General features: G+C 42.1%; 2 protein-coding genes across 2 annotated transcripts in view; one reads left to right on the plus strand and one right to left on the minus strand.

The window, feature by feature from the left end:
• T265_15556 (hypothetical protein) overlaps positions 1–16,239 on the plus strand; it is a gene marked incomplete at both ends in the record, with an annotated part of 28,325 nt that extends 12,086 nt beyond the window's left edge. Inside the window, 2 exons of the mRNA XM_009178598.1 lie at positions 10,916–11,000; positions 16,160–16,239. Coding sequence (XP_009176862.1) covers positions 10,916–11,000; positions 16,160–16,239 — 165 coding nt within the window. The remainder of the gene's footprint in view (positions 1–10,915; positions 11,001–16,159) is intronic.
• Positions 8,176–20,431, minus strand: part of T265_11822 (hypothetical protein) — a gene marked incomplete at both ends in the record, with an annotated part of 17,041 nt that continues 4,785 nt past the window's right edge. Inside the window, 7 exons of the mRNA XM_009178599.1 lie at positions 8,176–8,277; positions 10,829–10,984; positions 11,249–11,374; positions 12,657–12,734; positions 13,819–13,908; positions 15,796–15,917; positions 16,691–16,823. Coding sequence (XP_009176863.1) covers positions 8,176–8,277; positions 10,829–10,984; positions 11,249–11,374; positions 12,657–12,734; positions 13,819–13,908; positions 15,796–15,917; positions 16,691–16,823 — 807 coding nt within the window. The remainder of the gene's footprint in view (positions 8,278–10,828; positions 10,985–11,248; positions 11,375–12,656; positions 12,735–13,818; positions 13,909–15,795; positions 15,918–16,690; positions 16,824–20,431) is intronic.

Here is a 20,431-nt window from a genome sequence, read left to right on the forward strand (position 1 = left end):
CAAAGCGTATCTGGTAGCGTCTCCAACGTGAGTTAGTTTCAGTGAAAACTTGTAAAAATCTGTGACAGTTGCAAGAGGTTTTAGGGCTACGAATAAACACAGGCAAGTTGTATCACTTTAAACAAAACGTTTTCTATGTTCAATCTAGGTTTGAATGCGATTTTGGATACTACGCTACGTGGTTACTTCCCGCACAGATGTCGGGTGATTCTTATTATTTATTCTTTTTATTTTGGCCAACTTTCTGGAAGAGAAGAGTACGCAACGCAAAATAACATGCTTTGACTCTACGTGTTCGGGTACCGGAACATCAACTGATTCATTGCAAACTACTTAAAATGCTTGAGTGGGTGAATAAGAAGACCAATTTGGGTAATCCGTTTCGTATGACATCTAGCTTTCGAAAATCACCTTAGGCGAGATAAGTGATCGCAATACATTGTATGTGGTTTTTTTCACCTGATATTGGTCAGGTACGAGCGCTGCCGTTATCGGTTTTGGGGGAATTTTTTTGGAAACTATCACGTTGCAACCTAGCAACACAAACTTACGTGTGAAATTGCACTGATTTTCATACATCAGACTCCAATTAAATTAACCTAAACTTTGTACCAATTGACGCCATGCTCATTCTCCTGCCCACTATATAATACAGTTGTTCGGCAGTGAAACAATAGACTCAGTGACTTGACTTTAAAAACTTTGGTGATGTGGTGAATTACGAACCTTTGTGAATATGGACAAGTTTGTATTTGGTGAGAGGACGTGTTCCAACGAAAGTCAACATTTATGCTACCAGTGAAAAAACCGCGTAAAGGTCAATTTCGCCACATTCCCTTATCAGCTTAGAAAATGCATGACTGAAAACGTAGTTTACAAAACCATACTCATTCAATGGATAATTTAATCATTTTCTACTTCTCAGAAGTCACTGCGTTCCACGATGAGATGGTATGAAAGAGCATGAACGTGAATACTTTCCAATGCAAGCGAGATCTTATACGTTTCAGGAGGGTTTGGTAAGCAATCGGCAGGTTTTATTTAGGCAACGCTTTGCTTTTGACACGAAAGTTTCATCAGGCTGGTCGCCAAACTAGCTTCGTCGAAAGACAGGCGGGGAACCCATCAGTGAACACCTCCATATCGTCAGACTAGGTCAGCGTTGAGTGTGAAATAAGGCTCTTGACGGTTACTGCGTTTGTCAAAATGTTACTTAGGTGAATAACAGGAGTTTCAGATAAATTCTGGTCGGGTTTGGGTTCGTTAATTTCCCACTTCGAGGTAACGATTCACCTCGGTTGCCACTGGCAGATTTCTTTTGGTCTTTCTGGGGTTATGAGTGCTCTGGGAATTTAGTTTGAGCCGGTGGGTTGAGTTCAATTGGAATTCAGACGATGACTACTCTTGTATCTAATGACCGCACACCTACTTGACTGATCCAAAAACGTTCACCCTAGGCTTGCCAGTTCCACGCCTTTTATTCTGTTAACAGTGGAATGCCTAGCGATTTACCCACCTGGGTTACCAGTCAATGTGAAGTAGGCCCTTGTCCGCGCCTCAAGATGTCAGCATTAATTATTCGGTTTTGTGCCAGGTATCCACTGCGTTTTCTGCAATCTCTGTGTCCTTCAGTAAATCATTGTATTCATCCTTGTTTCTTGGCGGCCTGTTTAGTTTTAGCTATGCTCTCCGATAGTAATATAATGTGCCTTATCCGTCTGTCTTATATAGACAGTGCTGCAGTCGTCACACTTAATATCGTAGACGAAGTCGGTGGTACGCTTTGCCGGGAGGCAATGATCTAATTGCCTCAGTGCCGAGCGCAGTATTTTCCCTCTCTGGAAATTTACTGTTATTATAACTGTGTTTAGAATTCTCCAAAAGACCTCGGATGTACCTTACTTTTATGGAATATCAGTGGTCTTGATCTCAACTTTGTTATGAGTATATGAGATTTCATTGCGAATCTTTGTTCTTGAGTATAAATGACTGAGTCAAAAAACGAAGTGGGTGGGATTCAGACATGCTTCTTTACCTTCCGCTATTTTAACTTCCGTAAGCTGTGTCCAATGAGAAGGCATGCGTTCGCTGATAACTGTTAATTGAATATTGCTAAAGAGCCCTATTTTGGCACATTTGAACATGCCGAATTCCCATCCAAACATACAAGAATGTCATCTGATTAAACAGGTAGCTCTATATTTCCCGGTGAAGAGATTTAAATACCGGCCAAAATTCCGGCCCGTTCATGCAGTTGAGAACCTATGTTACCTGCTTTCTGTCTAATTGGACCGTTTGATTTATGGATTTCCGGAATGTCGTGAAGTCGGAAGGCGTTCGAGGGCCTGGTCCAATGACCCACTAGAAGAAGACCCGATGATGGATGTGTGAATTGCGACATGTTCATCATGGTTACAACATTCCAGCATGTATCAAAATCCCACCAATTGCCGAAGTCCGAGGAAGACGCTAGTCCGTGTCTAATCAGTTCCAAGATTAATCATACCTGTAAAAACAAAGTTTGGATCTAAAGTAAGCGGTCAATATGATTGGACCTGTGCATCAGGCGAGAACTTGTCGTCGATGGATTATCTACGTAATATCCGCCGAAATCCCATTCAATGTGCTCATTCCCAGGTTATCTTATCGAAATCGGTCTATTATTTGACAGAATCAAAGTCGTTCCATGAAGGCTATGCAACCACTATAACATGGCTAATCAGTTAAGTATTTGATGAGCCTTTCTCCTCAGTTAACGTACGCATTGGATTCGGAATCTCCCTGGATGGGGCGTTTAAATTGCTCGCGAGTTACACAGCAATACTAGGGACAGATTCAGTCCCCGGGTTTTGATGGCGTAATGAAACTTTGGAATATTTTGTGGAGATTTATTCGTGTAAGTAAATGCATTTTGTACCAAAACGCTCAGAAGAACCGCGAAGCAACTTCATCCTTCCCGGGATTCATCAGCGGTGTGCATCTCACGAAAATCTAGGTAGCTTCGAACCGGACCCGTGACGGCCCAACTAGTGCGCTCAGCACTTGATCATTGAGACCCGACCGGAGATTCGGTAGTGTGATTAGCTCTCATCAACATTGGAAATATGACCGCTCATCCTTCGATAACCGAAAACCGCAATGCATGGTCGCGTGTTGACTGGCCCCGCGAGTGACGACTACTGAGGAGTAAGTTTATCAACTCAATAAAATTACCCTTCCTCTGATATGTTAGCCAGGCCGACCTTAAGTGGAAATCCTGTAATCACTCTACAAACGTTTCATCCTATTTTGAAATCATCAAAACTGCGCACCTCACAAAAATGGGGATAAATATCTTACTAAAGATTTCCACTACTGCGATTGATGTTAGAAAAACCACATAAAAAAGTTGTCAAAATATGTAGATTCGACGAACTACGTAAACGACAAAGGGGCAGTATTCCGAAAAGGGCTATCGCGTATGCAATTTTCTTAAACATATTTTTGAGTAAGAATATTTTGAAGACCAGTCTTCTTGCACGCAAATTCGGTTTTCACGGGAGCACCAAGAAGAGCGAAACCTGCCGTGGGCTGTCCAAGCGTTTTCAGGAAATTAACCGGTATCGTATGACGCCTGAACATCAGCGTATTGCGTGCCTCAAATATCTGAGCAAATGAAATACTAAGCAGGCTTGCGCGCCGCATTTAGTTGAAGCTTACCATCACAAACAGGCGATTAAACTGGACACATCTGAGTCTCCATTTCAAAACCGAATTCATGTGCAAATGAGCGAAGTTCTGAGTTTCCAATATTCGGTATAGGAAACCGGTGGTGAGCTGTCGAAGGATTTTAAGCACACTGGTGAGTAGTGTGGCCTCCAGAATGAACGAAGTCATCACGTACTCTCCCAGAGCCTTGCTACTTACCGGTGATACGTAGTTTTGTTAGCTTAAAGATTGATTTGACCTTGATCGAGGCGGCGAACTTCTAGATCATGGATTTCGGAGTGAGTCAACGTTCTACGTGCTACTATGCAGCAAAACACATACTGAATATCTGCAATAGGCATTTTGCAAATGATGTACCAATGAATGTAGGCAATCCTTCCGCCGCACAGAGTTTTACCGAAAACACCAACTGCCATTTTGCAGACAATGAGACAGGAGACTAAATCTCTTTCATGTACCTTTTTATTGAAAAAAACATTATCCGTCTACCTCATGAACGCAGCTTCTTGACGCTCTCTGGATATTCACAGATTATCGGGCAATTTCAATCGGGTAATACCCGCCGTAACCCGATTTTTCGATCAACCGTTCAACACTGGTCTGTTTGATGGTCGTTTGCTGATCCAGAATCCACGCTTTGACACGTTCAAAATCCCCATGTGCTGCCTTGAATCACTCGAACACTCAATTTGGCACGCGCATGTCGTACAATGGAGCAGCAATCGTGTTTAATCCTTGACAAACTGACTGCATTGTATTACCCATCACGGAATCCTTCCTAAAGTCCGCATGGAATTGGGAACAGCAGGGTTCTTGATCGTTACCAGCGCTTCTGGTAGTGAATCAGCCGCCCTTGGCCCACATTTTGCCCCATCTGTGTCACCGACTTCCAAGCTGTGGTTGAATAACCGGACCGTAAATCGGGTTGTAGCTGTCCCTTTGTTTGTTGAGATGCTTGATACTCCTAGCACATCCAATATCTCACGACGTCGGGCTTGCGTTCAAAATGCTGACGACCGACTGTCAAGGCAGAGGCCGGGATAATGTAGTCCTCACGTTTGAGAATATCCTATAGTTATTATATGGGATGCCGTTCGGTTTGTCTGCGGCACCAATCACATAATCCAAGGCCCAGGTGAACAATATCGATGCATTTTCTCACTTTGGATAAACTACACAATCTGCACTATCGGTAGAATGTGCTCCCAAGTTTGTATGCTTAATGTCTGGGCCGATCAGATGCTCCTGCTACACGGACTTGTCCCCTGGGCGCATTGTATATAATATTCCAGAGGCCGTACACATACGCCATTTGGAATACACACGTGCTACTTGTTACTCTCTGCTTAATTTTGGATTTCAAGTTCGTCTGGTTATATCCGTATAGATGCGGAACCTATACTCGCACCCTCCATAGATGAGATCACGACAAGCGCTGGGTAATGTTGTGCCGACTTCTGAACCCTTGAAGCAGGCATCAAGTTTCCTAATACTAAAGTTCTAACATTTCTACCGTGCCACCTTACTATGCAACTCCAACTTATTTCCATCCACTACCGCTAAACGCCTCCTGTTACGAATGATATTCTACCAAAACGGTTCCGTAAATGTGCCTCAGAATTTCCTCCAATCAGATATCATGTGCTCAGTTTGTTCATATCTTATCGATTACACGAATATACGCGAGATATGTGACCATTCTTGGGCGGCAGTGGTGTCTCCTGATGTCCTGAAGGTTTTCCGTGGTAGGGTGCTCTACGCGTCAAGTCATAAGTGCACTTTTATCCTGGCTTAGTCACCCGAAAGCGGCTGTGTAAGCTGTCAAGTTGTCACTGCGGTTGTCCCCTATGATTCTTTTCAGTCGCCGATTTGTTCCCGCTCGTTGTTCTTGCGCAATACGTCATAATTACGAGCATCCACGTTTAACAAATTTATTGTTATACATGAATCATTCAAGTGTTGTATTTCGGCCCCCAAAATAGCACGAGGGCTGAGATATTCCTCAATTCAAAACAGGTGCAGCCGAAATGCCAGGATTGGGCCGAAGGGTGAAACCTCCGGCCAGTACGTTTGCGGCTTAACCACCGAGTTATCTCCAGCCCTCCAGAGACAATCTCTCACTCCAGTAGGAGGCATCAGATAGTCGTTTATATGGTGTTGGTTGTAAACATAAAACCTTCGCAGGGTGCGGTGCTGGACCGTGGTGCGTGATTCGCTTCTGTCGTTTTCGTAGCACGACCAGTCCAGGCAAAACATGACGTGTTAAATTCCTTGCGAGTTGCTCAATTTTATGTATCCTATTGTGGGAAGTAAAAGACATCATTTACGCTAGTTAACCTGCAGCCTATGGAAAAAAAATTCCAATTCATATTTAGCTTGTCCCGGGGATTTCGATTGGGTCAAACATCGTACTCCTGCATACAATGTTTCAGCCAACCTCGGGAGCAGCAAAGCTTGGGTGATTTATCCTTGGGACACGACTAAGATCACAAGTAGTTTGCGCACCGTGAGGAGTGAATTAACTTGTCATTGAACAGAATCCTGAAATGCAGTTTAATTTACACTCCAGTTTATAGAGACCAACATAGACGAGAAAATTATTTTGGTTAAGTGTAGTCACCCGTTGAGGCTTAGTTAATTTGCAAATGAGTGTATTTTTATCTATTGGTAGTGTCCCATTCCTGAAGGTAACCCTAGCATTGTCGGAACCCAATGAGACCCTGAAACTCCACCGACATCTGAACAGGAAATCCAGCAAACATCCGGCCCAGTCAGTCATTCAACCAGCTCAGCAAAATCCAATGAGTCCTCATGCACGCCACAAAAGCACGACCGAATATGATTAGCGTTCCGGCATCTCACAAAGACTCTATCGACGTTGCTGGTGTCCACTAAGCGACATCAGTGTGCCAGGCTCAATGCCGCAAAGGGCCCTTCGAATAGCGCGGGGCCGTTGTAACTTTTGCACTCGCTCGCAAATAAGCAAATATATTGTGCACCCTTATCGGTGAGTTTCTTCTGGAACCTGGCACATGAGTGATATAACTGTATCATTCCATTTATTTCATTCCGACATTTGCACAAAAACGAGGTATATTTGAAGAGTTCCACCAGTTGGTGGCGATAACCTGCTTTAATCAACCGGTAATTTCTGTGTAACCGAAGTATTCGGATTGCCTTATCAGTTGGCGTGTTGGCTGGATCCCCAACCTCTGATGTTTTGAAAGGTTTAAAGTGCCAGCGGATTGGGCGGATGAAACACATTTTTACAAGAGAAGGAAAGGGTGCAAGTGCTGCTCACATAAATCACAACAAAAAATTAACGGGACGGGTATTCCATGATTCTCGGCTTGCTCAATGCCAATTCCTTCACTCCTTACCGTTTGGCGAATGACGTCGAATTCCGTGCTGGTTTTATGTAGTGGTCTGACTACGCCCAGCTCCAAACATCATCTAGTTCAGTGAAGTGTAGGATTGTTTGTATACTGTAGCCTACATTTCATTTCATCGCCGTGTGCGTGTTGACAGCTCTAGTAAAACGCAGACTGACTGTCCGGTACGGAGTGAATATGGTACGTTAGTCCCAAGATAGGTGTCCGTGGAACGTGTGAAAGTACTGTCACACTGCACCTAATCTGTGGCGTTGATTACTCTGCAATTTCCCATCAAAAGTGTTTCAATTCACAATCACATCGTGCGCTTATCTAATGTAACCCAGAAAGCTGAGCTTTCTAATGAGTTGGTGAAGCATCTTCCGCAGTCTTATGGGCAGCAGGTCATCTTAAATAAAGACATGCAAATTGTATTTTGTAGTTTTTTCTTTTGTATTTTGTTTTTTGATCAATCGGCCCTTTGTGTCGCGCAGCGTTTTATTGGTCAGTTCCTAAGCATTTATTCTTCATCCCCCGATGTTCGGTCTCTCCGTTGTGACGACTGCTGTGCGGTACTGCGCGTCGGTTGTATCCACATCTGCATTCGGGTATATAGCGTGGTGTTGGTCCCTTCCCTCACCACGCGCATGATCACCAGCCAGTTGGTGAATATGATACAACTAAATCATATGTACCATTTCTTAAAAGAACAACCGCCAAATTGCCTAATAAAAAACCTTAACTAAATATCCGATGAAGATTTAAACCACTGAAACAATAAACATTGAAATTTGAGCAGTGTTTGAGTCGACAGATGACCAATAACTTTTCTGCCTGTGTTGGCCAAACGGCATATTTTTGTTCGTCTTATGCACCTATGTACTGCGTCAGATTTGTGGAGGCGTCTTGATGAGTTCACAAGGCCTGAGACCCCGGACGGTTTTGCATGAATGCTTTCGGTTTCTTAACCGAACGATTTCTGGATGGCTAGCTTGAAGGAAAATACAACCCGTTTTCGTGGCAATGGAAAAACACGATAGTAAGCAGCAGCAATTCATTTTATTTTGTCAAACTCACAAAATGGGACGCTTGTCCTTTAGGAACAGATGTTGTAGACAGAGTCAATGAGGGTTTCAGCCATGTATCCTGCTTTGCATAGCGCTATTAAATGAGTTGTGTGCTGGGCTACCTCGGGGACCTGAAGACAGATAACAGGATCACAGCTAAGAAAACGGAAGTTCCACAACGCATGGAAATGATTGAGGTTCCCGCGTGTCCAGCACAGGTTGGAAATAATCACTAAGAATGCTTTCAAACGATCAGGAATGTGCGTTTGCACAACATTGATCCTAACGTACACCAACAGAATTCAGCGTTTTAGAGAAAGAGGACATTAGGCTCAAAACCGGGAAAGATTGTGATTGAGTTGCACCGAATGACAAGCGGATGATGCGTCAGTGATCCGTTGGTGAATACTAGTATATCTGAATTCTGGACATTTCCAAGCGCTTTGATATAAACTCCCATGATTCTAGCTTAGACCACTCGAAATGTTTTAGTTAAGTAACAGATGAGTGAAAATCTGTAAACGCTAGGAAACAAAATACGTAGTAAAGCTGTGCCCGGTTTTGTACTTCTTGGGTTTCATCAGGCAGTCGCCCTTCCAGATTTTCAGTGAAAATCGCGTTCTACTTGTGCGTAAATTAGACGCAGATGTTTCGTTGATAGTCCACTGAAATTATACAAGTTGGCGATTCCTACATGGAAATCTTTATGCTCTTTTCGGTTAAACATCCACCGCCATTAGATCAAATCGTATTAAATCAGACGAACGAGTAAAACGCCTTTGCTTTTCAGTGGGCATCCTCTGTATAGAATGTTTGATTTGGTTCCACAAACGCCCATTCCAGGGAGACACTACTTCATATTCTCTCATAATCCCAATTGCCGTCGTGTGCAAATACTGGTCAGCATATTGGTCGTTGAAGTGTATCCGTAAGTCAGGCATATTTGGAGATTCAAGAAATCTCCGGAGAACACTCAGGTGAGAATAAGCTGTGCACGAAGACATGTGATTTAAGGATAATTACTCCAGTAACTTATGCGATCGATTGCTCCGGACGTGGAGAACGGATAGCAACTGACCAAAAGCAAGTTCCTTTAATAAACCTTCGCTAGTTTTTTAACCAAAAGCTTCATAAGCGCAGAGAGCAAACGATGCTGCGATGCCGTTATTGAATCAACAGTCATGTGATATGCTTCTCGGACAGATGCTACGTTAACGAACTGTTGCTGCGTGTTTGTCCTTGATCAATTTTAAATACTGAAATTACTTGCAGAATTACTCATCTACGTAAACGTGTAAAAGAACATAGTACCGTCAGTCCTGAGGGTCGTACCTTGGTAAGTACAGCATCGCTAGCAGTGGGCATCCGTGGACTTTCAAGTAAAATACTAACAGGAAAAATCGTAAGATTTTCTGTACCAGGGGCGGCGGTTTTTACCGGCGTATACAGAATAACCAGAGATTGAGCCAATAAACATTAAAAGTGGTTGCCAGAACACTGGAACCGAGATAAACTGTAAAAGTGAAACAAAGAGATTCATATGAACTGATCTGAGTTAATTAGTTACGGGTATCATACGTGGCTTGTTCTTCTACTGTTTTACCGCACCGATGCTTCCAGCAATTTGTTAGATGGGCGCAAATTTGTTCGGTAAATGTTCTTCAAAATTCTGCGTTTTGAAAAATTTCAGCCACAATTGCTGGTCAAATCCTGCTTCACTATATTCCTTAGCAGCGTTGAACTCACAGATCATTCTGGAACAAGGAACCCCCTCATCAAGACTGACCCGTGTCACTTCCAATGAAAGGGTTCAAAATTTCGATGAACGCCAACGTAGCTCGCCATGGGAGCTGCAAAACTGAACTTAAATTAACCGAAATGAACTGAACTGAACAGAAGTGAATTGAACTGAACTGAGCTGAAATGAAATGAACTGAACTGAGCTAAGGTGAGAAGAACTGAACTGAACTGAACTCAACTAGACTGAACTGAACTGAACTAAACTGAACTGAACTGACCTCAAATGAACTGAATGGACTGAACTGAACTGAACTGAGCTGAAGTGATCTGAACTGAACTGAAGTCAAGTAGAACCTAAGGTTGGTAGAAACTTGGGGACTGTGATGGATGAGTCTAAGAAGGGCGAAACCGGCCGTGGGCTATCGAAGGGTTTTCGGCAAGCTTGTGGGTTCTTTTTTGCATGAATTGAAGTTACTTGGAATGAACTGAACTGAACTCAACTGAACAGACCTCAGACAGCTCCAACTAGCTGCTGTCAATCTTGGTATAACCATATGCACATTCCATAGAATAGGAGATCCTATTTCATAACATCTCTGATAGTTTAAAATTCTGAACTGCCCAAATCACTTTCTACCTTCCATGAGTCGCCGTTGTGATCAGGAATTCAGACTTTACCTGGCTCCAGAAATAGCACACAAACTGTTGAACTAATGAATACAACGCTGCGGAATCAAGGTCAAGTTTCAAAATTAGAACGAGTATGTTAGTGATCTGAGTACCGGATTTGTCGCGAAAGTTCCTACCGTAAATGTCGTTTGCTAGCGGTTTGATGTGACGTCATCTTGGGACTGAGGCTCGACATACGTGACGCCCGGGTTAAATGTATTTGCTAGTAATGTATGAAATCCCCTGTTTCCGTACCTCAGGAGGTCAACATACCTGCTGAATTGTGAAGCAGTGCGTTCGGAGTTGGTCGAATACTGCCTGAAAACACATGAGTTTATCCCTTTTTGACAAGCCCTTCAGAGTTGGCTTATGGTGGGTCATCACTTCACCGACGATGTCGCGAAACGTTTCCTTGACGATGCGGCCAAGCTGAAAGAAGCGGAAAGTATGGTTATGGGGGATTATAGGTAGAATATAAAAGGCTTCTAGCACATCTAAACGAACCACGTTGGATTTTTGGGTAGCATTATGAAACTACCTTTAAAATGCAGGACTGATTACCGTTCATTTGCTCTCATGTATTCGCAACACTTATACTCTACTACACAACTCGATTCTTAACTGAAGTAAACCTTTATCGTGCTTTCAGTTTTTAGTCGGTGATCAGTGTAATAAGAAAAACAAAATACAAACCTGACTTGCACGGTGCAGCTTACGCCAAGCGGCTTCGTGTTCTTGCTCCGTTGTAGCCTCCATTAAGCGTCTAGACTTTGAAAACAAATGCGCTTGCAAAGAGGATTGTCTATCCGCAGCACTCAGCTAGAACCGAAAAAGCAAATGGGAAGCATAAGCTGTCAGCAGCAGCTCTGACACTGCTGACTGGAAGAATTGTCTTCCTAGATGACTCACTATTAAGAAGAAACTACATAACACCACGCGGCTGCCAGGGTTACGCAAATTGTCGGGGAAACTCAGTCGCCTGTAAGTCATCTTGGGGTAAGTAGAACATCATTAAGCTTTTCATGTATTTCGCTAACTATATGAAATGCGATCTCAACTATCGTGTGTTGTTTTATGCCACGAACACATCCAACCAACATTCTTGATAGATCTATCTATCTATCTATCTATCTATCTATCTATCTATCTATCTATCTATCTATCTATCTATCTATCTATCTATCTATCTATCTATCTATCTATCTATCTATCTATCTATCTATCTATCTATCTATCTATCTATCTATCTATCTATCTATCTATCTATCTATCTATCTATCTATCTATCTATCTATCTATCTATCTATCTATCTATCTATCTATCTATCTATCTATCTATCTATCTATCTATCTATCTATCTATCTATCTATCTATCTATCTATCTATCTATCTATCTATCTATCTATCTATCTATCTATCTATCTATCTATCTATCTATCTATCTATCTATCTATCTATCTATCTATCTATCTATCTATCTATCTATCTATCTATCTATCTATCTATCTATCTATCTATCTATCTATCTATCTATCTATCTATCTATCTATCTATCTATCTATCTATCTATCTATCTATCTATCTATCTATCTATCTATCTATCTATCTATCTATCTATCTATCTATCTATCTATCTATCTATCTATCTATCTATCTATCTATCTATCTATCTATCTATCTATCTATCTATCTATCTATCTATCTATCTATCTATCTATCTATCTATCTATCTATCTATCTATCTATCTATCTATCTATCTATCTATCTATCTATCTATCTATCTATCTGTCCATCCATCCATTCATCTGTATATCCAACTGTCAATAATTTTTTTATTTATCAGTCTATTGGTTTTTCTGTAGCAAACCAGAGGGGAGGCTTCTCGGATGAACGTTGTTGGCCGCAGTAATTCTTGTTTCCATCAAAAGAGATCCTTCTAAATGAGATTGTTGAGTCAGTCCTAAATTAGCACTCTTTGGCGATGTTAAATTGGATTGGGGATTTTTCCGCCTCTGAAGTGGCAACTTATTAGTCTCATTGGAATATGGATTGGTCACTTGGTTCTTAGAAAAATTTCGAACATGGCGCTGAGCACATACTGGTATTGTCCCGTCATACCGGTGTATGGGTAGATCATAATGACCTTGGAATTTTCCAACTGGAAGACTTCCTATTCCCTGAAATACACAACAAAAAGAGACCTCTCAGTTTATTACCAACCGGGATGGCTGCCGGGTCCATGCGACCTGCAACCGTAGTTTTACACCTTAGTACTCACGTGTTCATGTTGAAAAATCCGATTGATGAATTGACATTAATTCCAAAACCGTTTCGCAAACAGTGTGAAATTTGACGTTCACCAAATCACAAGTCTCATCATCTGGGTTTGCTCGTTCAGTTCAAAACTACGTCGACTATATTTCTGCGAATCGGACCGAAGCGCAGTATCCGACGTATCGACGTGTATTTAGAATATGCGTTTTGTTGTCCATGTGTCTGAATCACGTAACGCAGCTGGCTAGTTCACTAACGGCGTCGTTAAATAGTATGGTTTAAACGATAGTTTAAAGGCATCACGATGGGTCCCTGACGTGTTTTATCGATCGTCCTTACCCACGATATTTGACAATTCCAGTTATTGCTGCCCAGCAGAACGTTTTGTTTGAATGGATATTTTGCCTTTCGATGAAGCCAATCTACGCTAACAACATAGAAGCACTGAATAAGTGTTTCGTCTTTATTTGGAGCAACAAAAATTGCTTATCTCACACCAACAGAGAATTGATAAACCTTCTGCCACAAAGGACTGGGCTGCATGGTGATTGGCTTTCATTTAGAGAGCACAAATCATCGTTCAGTCACGGAAAACCACATCACCTGACCACGTATTGACTGGCTCCTCGAGTGTTAACTTTTCAGGTGTAAGTTTCAGTCATCGCGTAAATTCATTCTACTTATGAATTACTTGTGGTTGATTCATGATGATTTGACTTCCGTTTGCACCATAGCACAGGAACGAATGTTGCAAAGCCATCGCTTGGTTATCCGGAAAATGGCACCAGCTAGGCTGGGATATCTAGAGGCCTGGACTGGCAGCTTTGCTGAAATTCGGCTTTGGAACCAGAAATACCAATCTGCTCTCTTCGAAATGGACCGCCACATTTTAAAGATAACGAAATGCAACTGTCATCTCATTTTCATATCAGTTTCGCTTTCCACAAGTAACTCAGCTGAATTTCTCCGTGACAGCGTTTAACTCACCATCTCACCGTATTGCATCACGTGACTATTCGCTGTCCTTTTTCTTACTTCTTCGTACTGTTGTTGCAGTGTACGCGTTTTCAAGTCATGCTGCGCGCCAGGGAGAGATAATGACAAAGTAAGGCCACGTGAAGTGTGCGGATACGCTTACTCATTTCAAAGATTAATTCACTGTAGGCGAACCGGGAAACTATCACTAGAATTAATACAACCGAACTATCTGACGACAAATATTACTGCTAAATTAGTAAGCACTTCGATGTTGCAGGACGACAAATCTTAGAATTTGATGCTCTGTGGTAACGAACGCCTCCACCATCATCATCATCATCATCATCATCACCATCATCGGAAGCAACATCAAAGGAAATAGGCATGCTCCACTGCCGTACACGCATTCGTATTTATTTGTAGTGGAAAAAGAAAAGATAATGGAATGGGGATGGAAACAGCATGAAACAGCATGGACGCCGATGTAAACGCTGGGTTGCCATATCATTAGGTGTCGCTAGCCAAGCACTGGGAGGGTCAAGTTTGCCCCATTCGGAAAGGCGAAAAACACCAACAGTATTCAAATTTCTATAGAATCCTTATCTCCCTTTTGTCATGTCAACTTAGGTTCACCTCTAGGTTTATGACAATCCGGACAGAAGACAACAACCTTCTCGGCAGTTAGTAATTAAACATACGTACTGCATGGCTCAGCCAAGTTGTGTTGCAATGCCGGATGCATATTTTGAATAAGGTATCGTCTGCTAGGGTAGCACTTAAAAGTTTTTCATTTGTGATGAATCGGGATATGTGAGAACTGGATTAACGATGACCTATTACCGAGTGAATGCCTACATGACCAACTTCCTTTCGTAGTTTACTTCGACAGATTTATTAAGACGATGGAGTTAAGGAGATTCATTGTTACCATCATCATCTACATGATCACCCACGTCATCAATAGCAGCATCCGTAATCAACACTGGCGATTCCCTGCGCGCGTTCAGAATTCATTCAAATCCCTATTCCAAAGAAAAGAATTAAAATGAATGGGGAAAATTTTGGTGCTGGACTACCACGATAACTCCGATGATCCTGCAGCCCTAGACACCCACTCAGGCAATCTGAATGGAAAATAACAACAAGAACTCTACTAACATTAATTCAAGGGCACAATTTAAAAAAAAACACTCGGACAAAGTGACATTCAGACAGTCAGTGTCATAGGGAGCGAGGTACGCCTTTGGCACCCAGACGTTAATGGACTCTTTCATACCCCCATGCATACCTTATCAAACCTCTGCAAAATCAGATGTTAGCGTGATCGGAAGGAAAGTGAGAAAGCCTAGATATCAAACTAATGCCTTCCTTATTTTGGGGCAACCGCAAGCTGTAATGTATATAAAAGATTTATAACCAGTCTCACAAAGGGCGCCGTACCATTGAAGGAAATTACTGCTGGGCAGGTTGCAGGCCAACGGAAAAACTTTGCTTAGCTCGATTCAAGTTAAACTAAACCCGATCTGACATCCAATTTTGTGACACCATATGTTCCATCTGTATTCGGAGGTTGAAGTTTGGGGTGAGTGGTCAAGTTCACGTTGGCGGAACCGTTAAAGACTATGTTGCCGAAATTTTCCTTACCAAAATGATAGCTGGATAGGCGTAAGCATCCACGTGCAAGACTGGCGGGGATAAGATGAGAAACTCACATCTGCCCGGCGCATAACAAACGAGTTCCAGAAGACAAAATACAACTTTGGGCTTAGCTTTCACAAATGTCAATAGTATCTGCAGACTCCAGAAGATACCTGGCCCCACCCTCATCCAAAGATTTATATTTACTAAGAGATTATAGCTAGCACATTAGAAGTAAACAAATAAGTGTTCTAAAGTACCAAGTGGTCTACCACTGGCTCCTGAATATCACCGGATTTTCCATCCACAACTGACTGTCTTATTTGCAGCAGTTTTGTTAATACTTACGTATTCCGAATCTTTGATCCAGGCGTACGCATATTCGCCCGCTAGACACATATCGAAATCCTTGTCGTCACAAAAAATAGACCAGGATTTTTCATCTTCCTTGGATGCTGTTGTCACATAAACTGCAGACAAAAGATAACATAAATCTCCATCAAATATGCGTAAAATAGTGAGATGAATTATTTGCAAACTGATCCTGTGATTCGCAGAAATTATGATTCTGCATGAAATATGGAACTGACCCACCTCTCAGAAGGCCTCTGGCAACTCGCTGTCAGATTTCATAGCTTTCATGCCCCTTGCGACGAATCAGGTAGGTAAAGACCTCGACTTTCCATATTATCTAATTCTTTCTTGAACCCAGACTGGATGGACTGGCCAAACACTCTCATGAACGATATAATTCGCTGGTTTCGGTTAGGTTCCCTCGTGAAAATAAAATCAGTAAGTGAATGTATATTCAGTATTTTATTGCATGCAAGCATCTAACCTGATGTTTGATGGGTTGAAGTGTAGATTTTATAAAATGGACACGATTCATCCAAAATCATTCAAAATCTACCTGCAATGGTGCTTGCTGGACAGGGACACCAAAATGTCACAGGTATTGTGCGGGTAACACAATGATTTCCTCCACCGATATGCAACTAATTCATCGGCAGAAGCGATAACAATCACTGAAGTCTGACTGTTGTGCAAGCCACGGCTAAACGGATGTTGAGTAGAGGCAGAAATTACTTCATTACAAGGATCAGAAAGAACACAAGGATGAACTAAGCTTGGAACTTCGTTTTGTTGTATTGGTAAGTGCAGTGTTTACCTATAAATGAAGGACATTCTGAGCGCTATTACTCAGGATCTGCTAAGCAGCCAGCCAAAAATTTAAGCTACTTACTTCCCACATTTGGAGGAAGCATATTTCGAAACAAAGAACCAGAATAGCAAGCCTCCACGTACAGCACCAATTTGTTGTACTTTTTTTTTGAATGCATGTGGGCGAGGATCTCGTTCAACTCCACGGCATGCAGCTGTCGCAACACAAGAACAGAAATTCACGTGAGATGTCGATGGCGCAGGGATAAAAGCTTGAACTAAGGATTTCGAACCCAATCTCAGCATTTCCACTGTTCCCGTCCGGGTTTTGGCAAGCTATCATTGTCTCCGCTCTCGTGCTTCATCAGGTGAAATAATAGCTACGCACCGAATGGGTGTTATAGCTGAACGACTATTGACTTTTTGAGAATATTGTTTAACAGAATCCGATGAAGACGTTTGAATGCGTTTTGCTTAGTCTTCCTAGAGTCACTATTGAGTACCATGTTAAATGCGTTTTTGTACGCCGGTATATGAGTGCCACTATGTCCCGTGCAGTGTAATGCTGTAATGCTGACAGTAATGTAAACCTAACTTGAAAAGAGCGCGCAAGGACCATCATTAGAGTGAATAAACTCGGAGTCACAAAGTTAGAAAATTGAATGGCTACTTCGAACGACTGATTTTCATGTCACTCCGAATGTCAATTTCACCGCCGTTTTCAAACATTTGTCGCAAAAGGAACACTGATTAAAACGACGGGTGATTTTTTTCATTTGAGAAAATGTCACTCGAGGAGTCAGTCGTGGTGGGTGTGGATCCCTTGATTGAAGAATGGGTGACGCTATGCCTGATCAAGTGCGGACAAATCAGGCTGTCATTTGGCTGCCCGTGGCCGAACGGTTTAATATTGCAATCACTAAGCGCACCGCTGATGAAGCCCAATGAGTTTGGACCCGCTCTACTTTGCTTCCCGGGTTTTCCACACAGACTGGTTTCCCATACAGAAATACGTAAACTTCTTTTTACTACCAGTGCTTCGCACAGTTTCTTTAAAGCTAGAGTGGAGTATGTTTATATGTCAGGAAGACTTCAGCTGACGAGTTCGTCATGAGTGGCCGTATATGACCAGCTTCTTTGTTTATGGTAACTAAGTTTGCTCAGAAATCTAAATGGATCGACCGCGAAATCATGTGAGTTGAGCGACCTAATTTTAGTGAAACGAAATGTTGCCGCTAACATTTAAAGCACCTAGACGAAGCCTACTAAACTGAATTGCTGGGGATATTACTTTTGAGATAGACGTCCGAACCTCGTAGATTGTGATCGATTTTCCAGTTGATGTGTGGGCCACTTTTGACTATGCATTCTCTTTTATAAAGAATAATCGATTATGTCAACACATGTTGTCGAGGCCTCCCCAAGCTTTCCATCATTTAGATTCCTATTGAAAAACTATAGTGGTTACCATAATTTACTACATTACATCTTCTGCCACCAAGGTAAGACGGAAACCCCAACATGCCCAGAGTAGAAGATGAACACGTTGTCATCAGGGCCGCTGTAAGTGTTGAGAACGGTTAAGATGATCTTGAAGAGGAGAGTGTTGCGTGGCGCAACCAAAGCACAACAAAATACGGCAGAATGCTCTGCTTTTTGGGAGGCCGCTTGAATGTGGGAGTGAAAAATTGATTTTTGGACGTCCGTTGTTTTATTGTTGCATCACGTGGTATAGTAGCTCCTATGCTTTTGAATGCATGAAGGTGATTGAAGGCAGTTTTATACTCCAGTTAGATTTATCGCCGTGCCATTGGAATGGTTACGCTCAACATTTACGAAATCATACACTTACTAGTATGATTATATTTGTGAATGAAAATATCTACACTACTGAGGGAAATATTTTAACCAACGAGAGCCTACCCTACATTCTGAACCGAGATGTCCAAGTGGAAGTTTGTTTTTATATGAAACTGATCTGGATAGGTTCTGATTGTTGGCCTTTGGTCAAAAGGCACCCGTCGTGCTCGACGTTTTTTATTTTGAAAACATGATACTCTGGGTGACAGTCAATATATAGTGCTACTGACCAATTATTACTTTGCGGATGAGTTCCCGAATGTGTGTATTTCAAACAGTGTGCTATAGCGGGGTGTCTGGGGGAACTCATCACTTCAAGCTATTGTCAGGACTGAAGAAACCGCATGATAAGGCCTATATGAACAGCAACCAGACCGCTGCATTGGAATGGTGACCAAACAGAACAAGAGGCAACAAGTTCCCAGAAGCGAAGCCGAATGACAGCAAAATACCAACTAACATGAAACTCTTGAAGAACATAAAACCTTTTAGCTACAATGGGTTCGCGGGAGCTGGGAATATCTATTTACTCATCCATTCCAGACCCCCAAGTAAGCTGGGTTAATCAGGAAACGCGCACAAAGTGTGGGTGATTACGGATTGCGCCGCAATTGCAAATCCAAATAATGTATACATGACCTATGCCCATGATATAATAATAACGCATAGTCTGAAATTGAGAAACCGTGTTTTCCTTAAAGTGAGTCAAATCTTTTTGAACGACTTCGAGGAGCTTCACTTAAACAGATAATGTAGCAAGTTACTTGCGATAATACTAAACACGCGTTTACTCAAACGTCTGTCCTGGAACACTAGATTATGTCAACACATGTTATCGAAGCCTCCCCAAGCCGTCCTTCATCTTGATCCCTATTGAAAAACTATAGTGGTTACCAAAAGTTACTAAACTTACTAAATACTTTCGCGAAGTTATCCCGTGTGACATCCTAAAACAGATGAACACGCAAGATTAATTATGCCTGCGACAATAATGTTCTCCCCACTCATTCTATTCCCAGTCACCATCCAATTTCAGCCTAAGCTATAATTGAAATCTAGCATCTGCTCACCATTTTCACTCATATTTTTCCACGATGATCGCTAGATGATGAAAAATAAAGAACTCGATTGTCGGTCTGTTTGCGAAGCCCAGTGTTAGCAATGAAAAATCGATTTTTGGACGTCCGTTGTTTTATTCTGGCATCACGTGGTATAGTATCTCCTATGTTTTTGAATGCATGAAAGTTATACTAGATATCTAACATTTCTCCCGTCCCACCTTTCAGTAAGTTTTATCGTCGAGCCATTGGAACTGTAACGATCAGCTCTTTCGAGATCATACTCTTACTAGGATGATTATGTCTGTGCATCAAAATATCTACCTTCATGGTGGACATATTTAAAAAACGAGAGCCAACCCTACATTTTGAACCCGGATATCCGGAAAGTGATCTGGATAGGTTCTGATTGCTGGCCTCTGATTAAGAGGGCACCCGTCGAGCTCGACGTTTTTTATTTTGAAACTCTATACTCTGGGCGACCGTCAATATATAGTGCTACCGACCAATTATTACTTTGCGGATGAGTTCACGAACGTGTATTTCAAACAGAGTGCTATGGCGGGTTGGCTGGAGGAACTCATCACTCCAAGCTATTGTCAGGACTGGCGAAACCTCATAGTAAGGCCTATATGAACAGCAACCAGACCGCTGCATTGGAATGGTGACCAAACAGAACAAGATGCAACTAGTTCCCATAGGCGAAGCTGAATGACAGCTGACCAATAACTAAAATGAAACTCTTGAAGAAGGTTGTTATTCGTATAACCAATGGGTTCACGGGAGCTGGGAATATCTATTTAATCATCCATCCCAGGCCCCATGGCAGCTGGGTTAATCAGGAAACGCGCACAAATCGTGGGGGATTACGGATTCCGCCGCCATGGCAAATCCGAACCGGGGAA

This window comes from Opisthorchis viverrini (assembly GCF_000715545.1).
Source record: "Opisthorchis viverrini unplaced genomic scaffold opera_v5_601, whole genome shotgun sequence".
NCBI lineage: Eukaryota > Metazoa > Platyhelminthes > Trematoda > Opisthorchiida > Opisthorchiidae > Opisthorchis > Opisthorchis viverrini.